At 38.8% G+C, this 18194-nt stretch overlaps 3 protein-coding genes and 1 pseudogene across 6 annotated transcripts; 1 reads left to right on the forward strand and 3 right to left on the reverse strand.

Moving 5' to 3' along the window:
* Positions 1 to 70: 70 nt before the first annotated feature.
* LOC110751336 (F-box protein At1g52495-like) lies at positions 71 to 949 on the reverse strand. The gene has a single exon (XM_021951788.2). The coding sequence runs from the start codon at positions 947 to 949 to the stop codon at positions 71 to 73; it is 879 nt and encodes a 292-aa protein (XP_021807480.2).
* Positions 950 to 3329: 2380 nt separating this feature from the next.
* Positions 3330 to 4318, reverse strand: LOC148297846 (putative F-box protein At5g62660; annotated as a pseudogene).
* A 5346-nt stretch (positions 4319 to 9664) lies between these two features.
* LOC110744759 (alpha/beta-Hydrolases superfamily protein) lies at positions 9665 to 12742 on the reverse strand. Of its 2 annotated transcripts, none has more exons than XM_088251367.1 (10): positions 12459 to 12742; positions 12258 to 12352; positions 12073 to 12170; positions 11888 to 11937; positions 11623 to 11718; positions 11396 to 11497; positions 11111 to 11203; positions 10888 to 10983; positions 10420 to 10485; positions 9665 to 10176 (listed from the first exon to the last, which is right to left on the reverse strand). In XM_088251367.1, exons 1-10 carry the CDS (start codon positions 12627 to 12629, stop codon positions 10021 to 10023), a joined length of 1023 nt encoding a protein of 340 aa, XP_088107493.1. In that variant the 5' UTR covers positions 12630 to 12742; the 3' UTR covers positions 9665 to 10020. The 2 variants fall into 2 exon arrangements, with proteins under 2 accessions (XP_088107493.1, XP_088107500.1); XM_088251374.1 differs by having other exon boundaries at positions 11396 to 11485; positions 12459 to 12741.
* A 1152-nt stretch (positions 12743 to 13894) lies between these two features.
* On the forward strand, positions 13895 to 17544 carry LOC110744760 (SPFH/Band 7/PHB domain-containing membrane-associated protein family). 3 transcript variants are annotated; one of them, XM_088247383.1, is made up of 9 exons: positions 13895 to 14095; positions 14979 to 15084; positions 15156 to 15223; positions 15305 to 15364; positions 15440 to 15598; positions 16049 to 16195; positions 16595 to 16918; positions 17007 to 17150; positions 17272 to 17544. In XM_088247383.1, the coding sequence occupies exons 1-8, from the start codon at positions 13970 to 13972 to the stop codon at positions 17118 to 17120; spliced, it is 1104 nt and encodes a 367-aa protein (XP_088103509.1). In that variant the 5' UTR covers positions 13895 to 13969; the 3' UTR covers positions 17121 to 17150; positions 17272 to 17544. The 3 variants fall into 3 exon arrangements, with proteins under 3 accessions (XP_088103509.1, XP_088103508.1, XP_088103507.1); XM_088247382.1 differs by having other exon boundaries at positions 17287 to 17544; XM_088247381.1 differs by lacking the exon at positions 17272 to 17544 and having other exon boundaries at positions 17007 to 17230.
* Positions 17545 to 18194: the final 650 nt, after the last annotated feature.

An 18194-nucleotide genomic window follows, 5' to 3' on the forward strand; every position in this document is an offset into this window, starting at 1 on the left:
ACCATAAAGAGAATCGTATGTATTTGCTAGCTAAGACTGAAAGAGAACATGAATATTATATCCGTACATCTCATTTTAAAGGGATAATGCTATCATTATAACTAGTAACTAACAGAATTGGTCTTGTGTTGAGAGGATCTACCGCAACTTCACTAAATACAAAATCATGTATTCTATATTGCTTATTCTTCATATTATAAAGATGTAAATGGAGTATTGGGTCGTCGACTTCCAACATGCCATTAAAACAGAGTTCTAGCTCACCTGTGTGGATTGTGCCCAAAGCTTGAACGGAAGTTGCTTCTCTCAGCATCTCACTAATAGTAATAGTCTCCTTAACCCACACAAGGTTTTGGTAGTCTTTCAAAATCCATAAAACTATCTTGTAATGTTTCCACGACTTGCCAACAAGCACACCCACACATCCTCCCACCTCAACTATACTTGCAAAGGCCTTGGAACAAGTATCAAAAATATCATTATACTCTTGAGCAAAATCTTCTGGTAGTGGCACCAAGCTGAAGCTCTCCTCTCTAACATCAAATACCACTATGGTTTTTCGCCTATTACTGAACCAGTGTATGGCCCCATTGACGCACACACTTCCAGTACTTGATGTGCCTGTGTGTAGGGTCCATATCTCAGGGTCTACCTGCAATGGCCTCCAGGAAGAATCCCTACCTAGGGTGTATACGTTCAACCAATGATACCATTTTCCAAGTTCCCGGGATGAGATGACCTGGAGAACCTTATACTCGTTGGTTAGTGGAGTGTCGCCAAAGTGATATGTAATTACATGGGGAAGTTGAATGGACTCTCGAGTGGTAGGGTTAAGTATGAAAACAGGGCCACACTTAAAGGATGAACAAACCAAGCCATGGACGCTCTGCAGTTTATGAACATTAGTGTTGTAACGGTCAGGAGCTATGCAACCAGTCAGGTATGACATTTCTGCGAGGGGTGTTGGAATTAGAACCTTATATTTATTTCCTCCTCCTTCTCCTCCTCTATTTCTGAAGAGAAGAAGCGGTTACCGTTTTTTGAAAATGAAGTTAGTGGTGCTCTTGCGAAAGTTGGAGAAGGCGGCGACAAAAAAAGGGCTGCGGATGAGGGAGGACCAAGACTTGCATACAATCTGCTGTTAGCCGTGGGAGTATATGAGAGAATATGATTTCGGTTGGGAGCTCCCGATTTCGATCATCATCATCAACTTCCTCCTGAAATTAGTTTTTGCTCGTGCTGCATGTCACTGTAATCAATTGTAAATACTACCAATTAAGTTCCCCCATGGCTGCCAATTTCGGTCACCCCACCCCAACCACATCACCGTCATCTCTTCTTCAGCACCCCATTAAAAGCACGTAAGAACTATACATCATCAGAGACTAATAAACATATGTACATAAACAGTACTAGTGTGTTAAAAACGAAAAACGCCCAAAACATCTATTTTTTATTATTATAATATAATCCTTTTGTATAGGAAGCATAACAGGAAAAAAAAAAGGGTTAATTACAATTTAGTACCCTGTACTTACACCCTTAAGGCATGTTAGTCCCCGTCTTTTTAATTTTTACAATCGCATACCCTTAGTTTGTAAATTTTTTGCAATGTGGTTCCGCCGTTAGGGTTTCTGTTAAAACTCTCTGTTAACTGCTTACGTGGCATTGTGGGTCCCACATTTTTTAATTTTTTAATTTTAAATTGATTAAAATATGAATAAAATATTAAAAATCAAAAAAATCAAAAAATCAAAAAATAAATAAATCTCTTTCTCTCTCTCTCTCTCTTCCATTGTTTCCTTTGATCTTGGCTGGTCTTTCTGCAGTCCAGAAACCCATTTGATCCATCTGGGTCTTTCATCATCTTAGCTTTTTTTTTGTTACAGTTGGGATTTTGGGGTCAAAATCCACAAACCAATCTTGAAACCCAACTGCTCCCTCTCTCTCTCTCTCTCTCTCTCCATAACAAGAACCCAGAACCTCATCCCCCACGAACCCATAACCCACCTGCAATTTTCTTCTTCCCCCTCCCTTTTCTCCCTGCATTCCCCATGACCACCACTCTTCAAACCCCACAAACCCAGAACCCACAGAACTCATCCCACCCCTGCGATTTTCATCTTCCCCCTCCCTTTCTCCTTGTATTCCCCATGACCACCACCCTTCAAACCCCACGAACCCAGAACCCAGAACCCCAAACCCCATGAACCCATAATCCACATAACTCATACCCCCCCACGATTCAAACCCAGATAATGAAAAGAACAAACCCAGATTTTGTCCCATTTTTCTGTTAAAGTTGGGATTTTGGGATCAAAATTCCAAACCCATCTTGAAATCCAGCTGCTCTCTCTCTCTCTCTCTCTCTCTCTCTCTCTCTCTCTCTCTCTCTCTCTCTCTCTCTCTCTCTCCATGACCAAAGCCCGGAACCCCAGCCCCATAACCCACAGAACCCATCCCCCCTCCCCCCTCTCTTTCTCCCTGCATTCCCCATGACTACCACCCTTCAAACCCCACGACCTCAGCCCCCACAAACCCATAACCCATAGATCTCATGCATAAATTGATCGCGAATTCGAGCCCAATAACTGGTGTTCTTGAGAAACTGGGACAATTGCTCACGAATCTGGGTCCAAAACATTGATGTCGCCAAAATGCTGAAGCCCTGCTATTCGGAAAAGCTTGGAAATCCGATGGAACTCCGAATACAGATTGTCTTGGTATGAGGGTACGGTGAAGGATTCAGATTGGGGGGGAGGGGAGGGGAGGGGGGAGAGAAGAATCGTGTGTTGTTTCTTGTGGTACTATGGGGAAGAAATCGGGAGGAAGGAGGGGGAGGAAAGAAATCTTGGAGGGGGAAGAAATTGGGGGGCGGGGTAGAAGAAACTGGGGGAGGAAAGAAATCTGGGAGGGGGAAGAAATTGGGAGGAAAAGGGGGAAAGAAATCGTGGAATTGGGGGAGAAAGAGAGATTTTTAAAAAAAGATTTTTTTTTTTTGGTTTTTTAATATTTTAATTAATTTAAAATTAATAAAAATTAAAAAAATATGGGACCCATAATGCCACGTAGTCAACTAACAGAGGATCTGACGGAAACCCTAACGGCGGAACCACATTGCAAAAAATTTACAAACTAAGGGTATGCGATTGTAAAAATTGAAAAGACGGGGACTAACATGCCTTAACGGTGTAAGTACAGGGTACCAAACTGTAATTAACCCAAAAAAAAAACATCACGAGAATCGCATGTATTTGTATACCTAGCTAAAGAAATGATGGCTAAAGAGAACATATATGTATACCTAGCTATAATGCCATTCATCCAACTCATTTCAAGGGGACAATGCTATCATCATAAGTACTTACTAACTTAAGTGGTGAACTATCCCAAAAACCTGTCAAATTATGAGAAAAATCAAAATCAAGTATACTGGATTGTTTGATCTTCATATCATAAAGATGTAATTGGGGTGCACAGTCGTCAAAATCCCGTGAAGTTTCAATACCAAAAGTGAATGCGATACATAACGAATCTGAGCAGATTGTATTTCTGTCCAAATAGAGCGCAAACGCTAGCTCTCGCCTGTGTGGATTGCACCCAAAACTTCAACAATACCTGCTTCTCTTGGCATCACGCTAATAGTCTCCTTAACCCACACAAGGTTTTGGTGGTCCTTCAAAATCCATAACACTACCTTGTTCTCTTTCCGCGACTTGTCAGCATACACACCCACACATCCTCCCACTTCAATTATACTTGCATCGGCCTGGCCATAATCATCAGTAATGCGTTTGTATTCATGATTATCTTGACCAAACTCTTCCGTATAATCTTGGGGTAGTGGCCCCACTCTGAATGTCTCCTCTCTAACCTCAAATACCACTATCATTTTCTGCCTCTCATACATCCAGTGTATGGCCCCATTGACGCACACACTTGCACTACATCTCATGTTTCTCACAGAGGCGTAACCTAGAGCATCAAAAAGAAGATGGCCAGGGTCTACCTGGAATGGCCTCCACGAAGAATCTGTGCCTAGCGTGAATACGTTGAACTAAATATCCCATTTTCTAACTTCTTTGGGACCAAACCGTTGGAAGATCTGGAGAACCTTATACTCATTGGTAAGTGGACTGAACCCGAAGTAATATGTAGCGAATGTATTGTATTCTCGTTTTACATGAGGAAGTTGGATGGACTCTCGTGTGCTAAGGTTAAGTATGGAAACAGGGCGAGAGCTAGAGGATGCACAAGCCAAGCCATGGACACTCTGCACATGATTAGGCCTTTGGATAGGTTGGCACGGCTGCTTCATGTGTGGAAGCTCGGTGATGGGTGTTGGAATTAGAATATTATCATTCCCTCCTTGTTGCTCCTCTTCCTCTATTTTAACAAGAAGAAGAGTTCATTCTTTCGGAAAAGTAAGTTAGTGGTGGTGCTCTTGTTGCTTTCATTCCGGAAGGCGGTGACGAAGGAAGGGCTGCGGATGAGGGAGGACCAAGACTTGCATACGCACCTGCACCGCAGCAGAGCCCTTACTGGTAGCGGTAGGAGTATATTTCAATAAAAATGGGGTTTGACAAGGTTTGAAAAATTCTATCGACATTTTAAGCATGCTGTGCGCAGGCTACGTGCAAGCCATGGCATGACAAAGTTTGAAAAATTCTGTCGACATTTTCAGCATGCTGCGCGCAGGCTGCGTGCAAGCCATGGCATGACAACGTATATGAGATAATATGATATCGGTTGGGAGCTGTGGATTTGGACGACTTTTTCTGTCCATCGAAAGACTTCTGGACCAAAAAGAGTCTTCAAATGAACCCTTTGTTTGGGGGGCTGGACTAGATTGGATATATTCAATTAAAATGGACATGGGTCCAGTCTGTTGTTTGGTGAGCTTAAAATGCATTACGGACTGGACATGGCTCTTGGACACCAATCCAGAATAACAAGGGACTCCAAACCCATCGATAGACATGGGTTTACAATTAATCTGAGCGCCTCGTCTCCCTTCGCCTCCTTCGCATCGTCTGTACTCTGTTATCTAGTGGTTTGCCTTCTTCTCTCTTCTATCCTCTCTCTCATCTCTCCTCTCATCTCCTCTCTCTCCTCGCATCGTCTGTACTGTTGTGATTTTTGCATTGAATTTTCTGTTTTTTATATAAAAATTGATATTTATTATTATCTTGATATGAGATTGGGTAATGGTTAGATCTTGATATAAGTCTCAGTTTGGATTCGATGCCATGGGTTCTCTTTTCGGTTTGGTATTGTGAGATTTTTTGTTTTTTCCTTGTCTCAAAAACTGGGAATTGTTATTACTCAGATGCTGCAATCGGCAACAATGGCAGCTCTTGTTATTGGGTGGTTCCATATTTCTTGTAAAAAGTTGGGCCTCTTTCTTCAATCTCTGCCAAAAAGTTAAAAATTTTCATTTGGTTCCAGTTTGAAAAAGGAAAAACTCTACATGCATCAGAGATCCCCCTCGAATTCAATGTCTGATCCAGTCCATTGTTTGGTGCAAAAGTGAACTGCACTGGACTTAAAATCCCAGCCAATCCAATCCAATACTTACAAGTCAATCCTAACTAGTCCAGGCCAGCCTACCAAACGAGGCCTTAAACCTCAAGGACGATGGAAGAAGATAATATATACGCTAAGAGGCGGAAAAGAAACCAAGAGATGCTATACTTTTTCTAGGGTTTGTTGGCCTGGTATTAATAGTAAAACAAGATGACAAAAAAGGAATCCTAATTAATCATATCTAAATTAGGTAAATAATTAATGGAGATTCACTATTATACCCAATATAAGAGCTCAAATTATAAATTTAAAAAAAATATATATTAAATGAACTTTAGAAACACACCCAAAGCTCATTTACAACATAACAAAAAGGCTTTTAACTTCTTTTAAATTTCAAAACTGTACAAGAGCTTCAAAAATAATGCTTATGGTAAAAAACTTGGGAAGCCATGGAGTTAAAGGGATGAACAAAACATGCCTTGATGCTGGTGGTGAGAGTAGACAATCTCCCCTTAAACTTTTTTTCGACAAAAAAAAAAAGGAGGAACAAAACAAACATCTTCTATCACCCCAATTTCACATTATTTGTAATTTCAAATTTATCTCCCCTAGACCCTTCTCCACCGTCTTTAATCACCCCTACCCCATGCCTGCGATGGTCGTGGCTGCCAATTTCCATCACCCCAACCCAACCATCGTCATCTCTTCAGCAACCCATTCAAATCACGTAAGAAAAACTATACATCATTAGAGACTAGTACATATATATATACAGTTATTCTCTTATCCGGATGTCCGCACGTTATTATCATGCGGATCCTATTGTAAACAGGCAAGAAAACAGAGAGGGGTAGTACAAAATACACTGCGTCCGCACGATAATAACGTCCGGATGTCCGCATAAGAGAATTTCTATATATATATATTGTTAGTATAAAATTGTGTTGGCATTTTCTAGAACTTAGTATTGGTTTGGAAGTGTCATTTAGCTGTAGGGTTGAAGCAAAATTGCTGTCTCTAATTTTCAGAGACTGCAGGATTAAAATAGCTCAACAATCCCCGAATTCCAGAATTGTGACTTAACACATATGAGCCATTTGATCTGAAGGGTAAGACATGTCATTTTTCATGCACTCATAATTGGAACGTATTTTGGAATCTAATATAATTTTATTTCCTCGATCTTCCTTGATTTTAATAAATTAAAATCCATTTAGGAGTGCATCTCATTTAGGCATATTTTGCAATATCTTTTTACTTACTCTTTCTTTCTCTTATCCATGATTTGTTACTTATCTTTTAAAGTAATTTACTTGCAAATCAAGTTTTAATCAGATCACATTATTAAAGGTGTTGAGATATTCTTGGTAGTTGACCTAAGAATATTAGGATTCCTTTAATGGTGGGATTATCATAAATTTCCTTTATTTGGGTTTTTACTTTCCTATTGTTTGGCTTCACGTGTGATCGTCATTAGAATAGGAAAATATCTTTTTTATTTTATTCATGCAAATCATGTAATTTGGTTTTGACTAGGAAACATATCTTTGGTTAGCCTTCAATGAAATTGCTTGTTTTTTGGATGTGGTTCTTCCTAGAGAAGAAAAAGTAAAATAAGGCTTGATGTTTTTCTTCTTGTACAGCTTTTGAACAATAATTTTGGGTGCTTAAACATGGTGATTTATCAAACACTCTCATCATTCATAATATTGCATTCATTTGCATTGTTCGGTGACTCGTACTGTTGAGGGCACGAAGACCATCGTGGCGGTTTTCCTCCGGCGAGCTTGAAGCAATCGTGACCAGTATTGCATTCAACATAAGGAGTGTTGAAGATCATCCCGTGACATCATTCTATAGTGGATTTGTATTGGACTGAGGAGTCCCATGAATTTTCCCCAGAGGTGGGGTTTTACCACATAAAATAATTCTTTGCGTGTTCTTTTATTTTATGCTCAGCACGTTTCAGGATTGATAAGCCATATCAATCCTGCTACCGAAGTTTATTTTTATTTATTGATTATAATTTTAAATTGACCTATTCACCCCTCTTTAGGCATTCCTCCAGGTAATTTCATATATATATATATATATATACAGCAGCGTGTGCAAGAGAAACACCCAGAATATCTATTAATATCCTTTTGGATAGGAAGCATAACAAGGAAAAAAAAACATCAAGAGTATCGCACGTCTTTGCTAACTGCAAAAGAGCACATGTGTATGATATCTATCCATCTCATTTCAAGGGGACAATTCCTTAATCATAATTAGTAACCAACTTAAATAGTCTATCCCAATCACCTATCATAAACTCAGGAAAATCAAAATCAAGTATTCTAAATCGTTTACTCTTCATATTATAAAGATGTAATCGGAATGTGAGGTTCAGATGTCCATTAAAATTGATTGCTAGCTCACCTGTGTGGATTGTGCACAAAGCTTGAATGTGAGTTGCGTCTCTCGGCATCTCGCTAATAATCTCCTTAACCCACACAAGATTTTGGTAGTCTTTCAAAATCCATAAAGCCAACACACACACCCACACATCCTCCAACCTCAACTATACTTGTATGGGCCTTCGGATTCAGTGAATGAAAAATATCATTATTGTCACGAAACTCTTGAGCAAAATCTTGAGGTAGTGACACCACACTGAAGCTCTCCTCTCTAATGTCAAATACCAGTATGGTTTTTTGGCTCAGTACAGGCAAGTATATGGCCCCATTGACGCACACACTTCCACCAAAAGGAATGTCTGCAGGGGCTCCCTACAATGGCCTCCACCAAGAATCCCTACCTAGCGTGAATACGTTTAACGTTCCATCTATAATGCATTTTTCCAGGTTCCCAGGATGTGAAGAAATGGAGAAGCTTATACTCATTGGTAAGCGGACAGAAGCCAAAGCTATACCCAGCAATTGCATTCCCCTTAGATAGTGGCACCACTCTGAAGATCCTCCCAGCCTGCCAACTAGAAGAAATTTTAAAATTATAGTCACCCAACTCTTGAGCAAAATCTTCAGCTAGTGGCACCACTCTGAAGATCTCCTCTCTAACGTCAAATACCACTATCGTTTTCTTCATCCCATCGAACCAATAATGTATGGCCCCATTGACGCGCACACTTCCAAAACTACGTGCCACAACCGATATCTCAAAAAGGTGGCAACCGTCGCCGACAGGGTCTACCTGCGAAGGCCTCCACGAAGAATCCCTACCTAGCGTGAATGCGTTGAACCGAAAATCCCCAAGTTCCGATGAGATGATCTGGAGAACCTTAATACTCGTTGGTAAGTGGACTGAAGCCGAAGTGATATATATCGAATTCATTGTGCTCTCTATCTATAATGACACGGGGAAGTTGGATGGACTCTCGAGTGGTAAGGATAAGTATGAAAACAGGGCTACGGAAATAGTTGTATGCACAAACCAAGCCATGGACGCTCTGCACTTTATGAAAAAATTATCGTGAAAACGTTCGAGAGCTTTGCACCAAGTCCAGTCCTGTATGAACGTTCGTCGACAGGTGTTGGAATTAGAATATTATTATTATTCCCTCCTTTTTGTTTCTCCTCCTCCTCCTCCTCTATTTTTTGAGGTGAAGAAGCGGTTATCATGAATTTGGAAAAGGAAGTTGGTGGTGCTCTTGAACCTCTGGGAGACCAACAACCGTAAGCCAAGCCACAAACTCTTGAAACTTCGGAGCATGACAAAATTTATTTATAAATATAAATAGACTCAATCCATTATGCTATTGCATCCAATAAAAAACTTTACTCACCACTTTGCCAATCTTCTCTAGTTTTTGGCAATTAATATTGTACTATGCAATTATTGCAAGTTGCAACACAAAAGTACCAACTTTCAAACATATGAAAAAGCAGACATGGGCTTAGTCAAGTTGACTAGAGCGAATGTGCTTCCCACTATGCACCCGAGTTCGAATACCTCTTTCTGTAGTTTAGATTAGATTAAAGTATAATATTGGTTGTATAAAAAATTTAAAAAAATAGAAAAGAAAAAAGCTTTCACAAATGGTCTGAAGGCCGTCCATACATATGTTAACCTTATTATTGTGCCAGTAAGGTCAACAAGTTCCATTCAGCTACTTAAAAATGAGATTCTTAACCAGTAAACATGCGCAAAAGTAAATGAAGATAATTCCTGATAGAAAGTTACAATTGACAGCAAGTAAAACTGCTAGTTACTTGTTCAACTAATAAGGTATCTGAGTTTTGTGGAGGATGTGTCTTTACATATCCTAATCATGGATCATACATCTCACCATGCTACAAATTCTGGATTATCACCTCAACTCTCATGAGATGGCACACTTTAAACATGAACCTAGCTTTTCAAAGATGCACAAGAGAAACCCTAGTTGTAGAAAAGCATGGCAGGATTGGAAATTGTGAATGCCACGAAACCATGAGGTTGGGAATGGGACACAAGTACGTTCAGTATTAAGCAGAGCTGAAAAGTAAGCCTTCAAAATTGAGGAATACATTGAACCTCTTTGTACTGATCTTGTTGAACCAATTCCACAATCATTTTAGCAACAGAGCTTGGTTTTTCCACATGAGGAAGGTGTCCACAATCTGGTATTTGTCGTATAACTGCATTTGGCAGTTCACAGTGCAATCTCTGCAGTATATAAATATCGAGAACCACAGGATTATCAAACTGTACAGAATGGTCATATGTGGAAACATGAAATGCTCAATAGGTCAAAACACTACCCAAATAAGAGAGAAAAGTTTGTGCACTGTCAAAATTTCTCTTCAAATACCTTTGAAAAGATTGTTTCCAGATATATTTAATAAGACATGGCAGTCATATTTGTATCATGATCTCTATTTATGCCTATAGAAAGAAGAGAAGTACTACCACTCCAAGCTTGCTGCTAATAATCTGGTCATCCTCACCCCATATGATAAGAGTCTTCTGTTTTACCTGCCAAACAAAATGTGGATGATATTATGAAACAAATATCAGAAGTTGGGCATTCTAAAATGAAGAAAACTTCAAATGTAAGGGCATTTCATCCATATGTTGTAAGAGTATAGAAAAGCTTAATCCAATCAAATTAACAAAAGATTAATTGATTTTATTCCTCTTGCCAAGAGATAAAGGACTTATGTGAGTATAAAACTACAATATCTCTCTCTCTCTCTCTCTCTCTCTCTCTTTTGTTTTTCCTTTTTTTTAATCATGTGAACTAAGAAACTTGCAATGTAGTAAAACACCACCTATTCACCTTTTGGCAGAAGGGATCCTTTTTCCCATAGGCAGGATTATTTTTCAAAGAACTTCTCAACTCAAATATTTATTTATTTATTTTAAAGTCAGACATACCTGTTCTATCTGGGCACTAACATTATATCCCCCACTCATCATGAAATCCACAGTTGCATCCTCCCACCAAGGAAACAGACAATGCAAGCGGCCCACCTAGATAAGATTACAAGAAACAACATAATTAAATCTCTCCAGCCTCAGAAGATCCTAAGGGGATAAGAAATTGTAAAATTTATCTATATAAATATTGCAATATCTTCTTTCAAATAAAAACCCTTACATTAGCCCAATCTAAACTGTTACTGAGTGATATGCCACTGAAGGACAAAAAGTTTACATAGAAGCGCAGTGGGAGACTCTTCAATAAATATACCTGGCCAAAAAAATTCCCTGTAGTCATTGTAATGAGGACATCAAAATAAAATGATAAATATGGCTTTGGCAATGATCTCCGAGTCACAGAAATTATAGCCTCTAGGAGGACATGATCTTAACAGAGAAATGGTGAAAATAACGTGTAGACAACAATGGATTTGAGAAAATAGTGAGTTAAGTAAACTCTTACACCAGCATAGGCTAACATTTTAGGCATGCTTGCTAGATCTCCGGTGCCTTCTGTATACACACTTGCATCAATCAAAACCAGCCTTTCGACCTGAAAGGTAAGCTGAAAACTTCTAAATTTCATGGAACATTGAAGATACTAATTATAACAACCTTGTTCTATGCATTACTTGGAATTTCTTTCAAAATGAATTTTAATTCTAAGATCAAACATTGGAGATCACTTACAGCTTCTGGATGGCTGACTGCAAAGTCAATTGCAACAGCAGCACCAAGGCTTGGTCCAACCAATATCATTGGCTTTTTGATGTAGGATTTCCAAAGCTGCCGTGAATTTGAAACAAATCATTGCTAGTCTGATCAGCAGATAAATACAGAGTCTACTCAATAATATTAGGAATAACTTCTTCCCACAAATGACTGGCACCAACTTCTCTTCATATTAAATAAACAAAACCAATGAAAGAGGCATTCAAGAAATAAAATAACCCACCTGGAAAAAATGGTCACGCTTAGAGGCCACATTGCAGGAGGGAAGTCTTTCTGACACATACAAAACAAAATGTGCAAAAGAAAGAAAGAGTTACTTTTTCTTTTTCTACAAAAGGATATGACATAAAAAGAGAAAGCAATTATAAAAAACAAAATTTTTGGTCTCAAACAATGAAAGGAGCAAACCCAAATCAGAGAAACCCCAGCCAAGAATGTCAACAGCCCAAGTCTCCAAGCCAGCTTCCTCAAGCAATGGATAAGTGTATCTCCATTCTAAACAGGAGCTGAATAATAAGAGACAGTGAACTTCAAAGACACATATATTTAAAAGTAAAAAACCAAAAAAAAATAAAAGGATTTTTCTTAAGGACCTGTCAAAACCATGGAGAAGAACCACTGGACTTGTGTTGCTCTGTACCAATGGCTTCACACAACTACTCATCACACAATTTTCTCCAAAGCTCACCTGCATTAATTTAATATTGCCCAGGTAGCTACAGAAATTAAACACACTAAATTAAAGAAAACCGTGAAGAGAAAATTAAAGAAATGGATGGGAGAGCTAGAGTTACAGGCAGCCTTTCGATTCGTGCAGCGAGCTTTCGAGCGAAAGGGTCTTTGATCTTCTCGACCTCTTTGGGAAGGAAAGAAGGGAACCCAGCAACGGACCAGACCCTGAAGCCTCTTTGGATTGTGCATTTCGCGGCAATGGATGGTGTAGAGCCGCCTGTGAGACTTAGCATATTTGGTCACCTGCGGGGGAGATTAACATCGGGCAGAAGTGAAACGCAGATGCAGTGTTTTCTCTATCGTCTACAGACTCTGTTTACTCTATCTCCGAGGAAGAAGACGTCGGTCTGCGTGGCCTCTTATGTTTGTGTGGCGGGAGCTTATTGTCAACACGGTGCGTTTCGCCCTTGTCCTGGCTCTTGGTGGACAGGGCCAAAGCCCAAACAACAAAAGTATATGGGCCCAATAACACGGTAACACCCCACATACGGACCCTTTTTTTGATGAGTTTTCAAGACATGTTATAATGTGGCTGATTTTTAACTACCTATCTTTCAGTAGCTGTTAGGGATGATAACGGTCCAGTGCAAGGTCGGTATAGCAATATCATCTCCGTCCTCGCTTTTCATGCATGTTCTCGTCTCTGCCCCTATTTTCGATAATAATTTTTAAGAAATTCCTTTAAGGAGCTATCTCCCAAATCCGCCTCAAATCCCGAACATTTTTTTTATTTAAAATAATATTTATCCTACATTTATAAAACTACTCAAATTCATCTCAATTTAAGTTGACAATATTAAATAAATTTCATATTATATATTTATTGATCATATTATATTATCTCTTATTATCGGTTCTGGTTCGAAAATGGGGATAACAATACCATTCCCGCCCTGTACCCAACTGTAAATTTTAAAAATTTAGAGATCCGAGTACCCACTCTTGATTTTCCCCAAATATCTCTCCCTATTAGAGTCAGACCCGATGTGGACTTATGCAATTCCTAGTAGCACATAATAAGTTTTTTTCAAATACATTTTTTTGCCTACATGACCAATTTTTTATATAAGAGAATTATTTTATAAACAATGAAAATGTGATTAACTAATATAATAAAGAATATTCTCTCTTTGATTAAAAAAAAAGAAAAAGAAAAGACTATTCTCTCGATAATTTAAAATAAATATCGAATGAGCCCAATTTATGAATTTAAAAGTTTTTGTAGGTTGAAATCTTCAAATTTTAGTTGTGTTAAAAAAAAGTATTTTTAGTTTTTTCTGGTTGGTCACCACGGGAAGAAAGCCGTTGCAACGGCGAAATAGCGCCAAACGTACGCATGAATTTCATGGAAGCTGGACTATAACTCTGGCGAGCCCAATGAGTCGGTATTGGACTATAGTCAGTCTAAATACGCTCCACGTGTAACTTCACATTTCATCCGACGGCCATTGTCCAATACCGACTCATTGGGCTCGCCCTCCAAATAGCCAAATCCCCGAATCCAATCGCCCAAAAAGGAAAACAAAGAAGAAAAAGCGTGAGAGCTCTCAGACAGTGAAAGAGAGAAACCGCCATGGATCCACAGCAGCAGAGACCAGAAGCTCCACATCATCGCCCTCAGCCTCCGGCTCCAGGCGGAGGCGGCGATTCTTCGTCCGTTCTCTTCGTACTCTTCGGCTTCCTAGCCATCTTCGCCTTGGTAACCCCTCTCACACCTTATGCTTTTCTCTCGTCCTGAGAACCATGGCGATGTCCTCTTTTGTCACCTTCTTCATCAAACTCTTTTTTCACTACTGATTTCTTTTGTATTTTTGGATATTCTTTTCTTCCATCGCACTTTAGGTTTTGCCTTCGAGCTTAAGTTTGGTTCTGGTTGAACTAATTGCTCTACCTTGTGTACAATGTCGCTTCTCTTGATTCACTTATTTCACGCTTAAATTTCGTTTTTCATATAGTTTACAGTTTCTTAATGCGTTTGTTCTTATCATTAATGCTTAAATTTCTGCAAAGCTTGTGTATCTAGTAAAGTGAATCTGCTCTTGTTATGTGCTTCTAATAAATACAATTTACATCCCGTGCATATGTTTACTATTTTATTCCATAGTAATGTACCGATTTATTGAAAGCAAAGAATTGATTTCGAAGTATGTGATTTCTTTATAATGGCTTTGAATCCATTTTCACCTATCTCAATTATGTGATTTCTTTATAATGGCTTTGAATCCATTTTCACCTATCTCAATTGTCTTTCAGGAATTTGATGCATGTCTTATATTAAATACAGCATGGCACTCTATGATGCGGAAACTAAGATTATTCCTGGCATGTCAGCAATTACCTCAAACAATTGTGATTGTTAAGTGTAGCATGTGGCTTAAAACATGTGTCTATAACGACCTACTCAGGTTACTGGTCAAATACAAAATAGATTATCATTTGGAACGAGTCACGAGGCATACTTCCATAATGATAGCCGTAGTAGATTGGATACAATTTTTGCTAATTGTTATGATATGCTAGCCAGGGAACTTCGAGTATTATGTTAAATTCTTAAAACTTGGGATGTGTGTTGATATTTACAGACGATGCTTCCATCAACATCATTATCCATTCTTCACCAAGTCCCAGAAGGTCATGTTGGGGTATATTGGAGAGGAGGTGCACTTCTGAAGACTATTACTGATCCAGGTAATTTGCCTTGAGCAGTTGATTGCATAGGGACTTAAATTTTTTCTGCTTCTAATTATTTCAAATTTCAGGTTTTCATCTCAAGCTGCCCTTGGTAACCCAGTTTGAACCTGTTCAAGTCACCCTTCAGACTGATCAGGTAACTTTGTTGACGCTCGGAAAATTTAGGATTTTGTCTTTCCATTCTTATACTTGAACCCTTCTGTCAAAAAAATTGCAGGTGAGGGATATTCCATGTGGTACAAAAGGAGGTGTCATGATCAATTTTGAGAAGATAGAGGTAGGGCTATATTACTGAGAAGTCAGATTTCCAATATTCTCAATGTGTGTGCACTGAGTGGGGTTCCTTTTTCAGGTTGTAAACCGGCTTCGTAAAGAATTTGTGTACGAGACACTTCTCAATTATGGTGTGCAATATGACAACACTTGGATATATGACAAAATTCATCACGAGATCAATCAGTTCTGCAGCTCACATTCTCTTCAAGAAGTATACATTGATGTGTTCGATCAGGTAAGCAAATGACTGTCACCTTTTTCCATATGTAGTTCCTCTACACCATATGCAGTCTGCCCGATACAGAGCATAACTTTTTTCCTTTTCTCTTTTGTGATGTGAACCTGAGGGTCGTGGCATACATTGGGAAAAAATTATTTGTTGGCTCTGGCATTTGATTTGATGTTTTCCTCCTGGGGTCAGTCATGCGTTCTATTGTTATGTCTCCACAAAGGAGCTGTTGATTAGGTGCTTTGCTGTTGCTGTTATAGATATTTGTTGAGCTTCTGATGCTGTTAAGGATCTTGTGGCACTTCCCTTTCTCTTACCATTTTGGAACGTCCTGTATTAATGAGATAGTTTGTTTTATAATATTCATGGCTTGAATTTTTTATATCTTTTAGTTATGTCCAAAACCTCATATTTTTACCTTGTCTATCAACCAAACAATATATTCAACCTTTTCAGATTGATGAAAAGATGAAAGAAGCTCTTCAGGGTGACTGTACTCGTTATGCTCCAGGTATTGAAATTATCAACGTACGTGTTACAAAGCCTGCCATCCCAGAGAGTATAAGACGCAACTTTGAACAAATGGAAGAGGAACGGACTAAGGTAAAGATAAGAAGAGTTCATTTCATTCTATTTCTTCATCCATAGTTTTGTTGCAAACGTTGAATGATTACTAAAACAGAAATTTGTGTATCCTTACACTGCATCTAACTTATGCAAGAATTTATCTATTCTGATTCTACTTCCTGCTCTTTTAGGTTTGTTGTTGAATTTTACAATTTTTTTTACACATTTTCCCTAAACATTACAGTTCTCCAGTGCAATTGACACATAAGTCTCTTATGCATTCAATTTTACTCTTCCAAGTACTTGATGCCCAAACATCTGAGATGCATGCCTTATAAAGAAAGACAAAAAACCTGTAGTGAGATTTTAGGCTAACCTTTTCTTACAGTTACAGGATGCTTTATCATATCAGAGGTGTTGGGTGTTACTGTGTAGGTCTTAATTGCTATAGAGAGACAGAGAGTGGTGGAGAAAGAGGCAGAAACCAAGAAGAAGATGGCTATCAGTGAGGCTGAGAAGAATGCCAATGTGAGCAAGATTCTCATGGAACAAAAGTTGACGGAGAAGGACAGTTCCAGGAGGCAGGCGGAAATCGAAAATCAGATGTATACAGCGAGGGAAAAGAGCCTTGCAGATGCTGATTTCTATAAAGTAATGAGAGAAGCTGAAGCAAACAAGTTGAAGCTTACTCCACAATTTCTTGAGCTTAAATTCATCGAGGCCATAGCTGACAATACCAAAATTTTCTTTGGAGACAAGGTACCCTGCTTCGAATGTTTTATGTTTTATTTGTGTTTGTGTGTCCTGGTGCAATATTTACTCAGTAGTTTTGCTCTGCACTCTGCAGGTACCTAATATGGTTTTGGATCAGAGGTTGCTGGGGAACTTCTTGCAGGTTTCCAAGGAAGTTAACTCGAAATCTGGCTCTGGGGAGGATAATCCTGAACTTCAATTTGTCTGATGCATTGCTATATCTTACATGTTTGGATTGGTACATACATACTCTGAACACAATTGGGAGAAAAAAAAACCATTGAATTTTGCAGCTAAATTTGTTGATTTTTCTCTTTAGTTATGTGTCCTCAATTGCCCTTTTCTATTTGCTCATTAAGAGCTTAAAATTTCAGGTTAATATGTTACCAGAGATGCCCTGAATTGTGCTGGCGACAATCACTCAATGCATGCAGGTGGCTGTTAGCGTTTGACGTATTATGAGACCTACTTGATCAACGGTTAACAGCCACTTGCCGTGTGAGCCGTTACTCTATATATGGCATTAGTACGTTACCTTGCCTTATTTTCATCCAAACATATGTTGGTGATTACGAGTAATCAAAGCACATTGGAATTGTTTTCTGATGATAACAAGGGGATCGTTTATTTCCGTTTTTGGTCGTGACTCTCGAGTCGTCGTGACAAGGGGATTGTTATGTTATCTCTTGGCCTCGTGTTAAGAATTGAAGGGGTTGCTGTCATGGGGCCCCTTGTTCTAGAAACTTCTCTTTTTGACACGTGCGTACTCTTCAGAATAAAAACATCACGTGTCACTGTTACTCTTCTCGTTGGAAAGTTCCAATTTGGATACGTTCGTGTGACGAAGAGTATACATATCACAGAGGTCTGCTGTAGCATGGTACAAAGTGACTGCTAAAATGCTCGCATCTCAATGCTGTGTATTGTCAACATCGATGCTTCATCCCCATCAAATTTTTGGGTGCCAATATTGATATCAAAGCATGAATTGAAAGAAAAAAAAAACGAAAAGAAGCAGCTACAGAACCACCTAATTTTATCGCTAACTAAAACAGAGGCTCTTTTTTATTTTTTCGGCCAAAAACCAAAAAGTTTCATAGTAAGGAAACTTTGTATGAACAAGGCAACCCGTATTATATTTTAATTATTGTTGGCATTTTATTCTAGAGTTATTTACATTAACATCCCTTGAATTTTTTGGTGTTTTCACAAAATCTCCGAGGTTTTAAAAATTACACGAACACCCGTTGAGGTTTCAGATTGTTTTCACAGAACCCCTTTT

Source organism: Prunus avium, chromosome 1 (assembly GCF_965620075.1).
Source record: "Prunus avium chromosome 1, drPruAviu1.hap1.1, whole genome shotgun sequence".
Lineage (NCBI taxonomy): Eukaryota > Viridiplantae > Streptophyta > Magnoliopsida > Rosales > Rosaceae > Prunus > Prunus avium.

Excerpts from the sequence above, each read along its gene's own strand:
- LOC110744760 (XM_088247383.1), top strand. The coding sequence starts at position 13,970 with ATGGATCCACAGCAGCAGAGACCAGAAGCTCCACATCATCGCCCTCAG. Across the intron at positions 15,599-16,048 it reads ACATTGATGTGTTCGATCAG|ATTGATGAAAAGATGAAAGA; the intron begins GTAAGCAAATGA and ends CAACCTTTTCAG. Across the intron at positions 16,196-16,594 it reads TGGAAGAGGAACGGACTAAG|GTCTTAATTGCTATAGAGAG; the intron begins GTAAAGATAAGA and ends GTTACTGTGTAG.
- LOC110744759 (XM_088251367.1), bottom strand. The coding sequence starts at position 12,629 with ATGCTAAGTCTCACAGGCGGCTCTACACCATCCATTGCCGCGAAATGC. Across the intron at positions 11,719-11,887 it reads AGCGTGACCATTTTTTCCAG|CTTTGGAAATCCTACATCAA; the intron begins GTGGGTTATTTT and ends AATTCACGGCAG. Across the intron at positions 10,177-10,419 it reads TTAGCAGCAAGCTTGGAGTG|AGATTGCACTGTGAACTGCC; the intron begins GTAGTACTTCTC and ends TATATACTGCAG.
- LOC110751336 (XM_021951788.2), bottom strand. The coding sequence starts at position 949 with ATGTCATACCTGACTGGTTGCATAGCTCCTGACCGTTACAACACTAAT.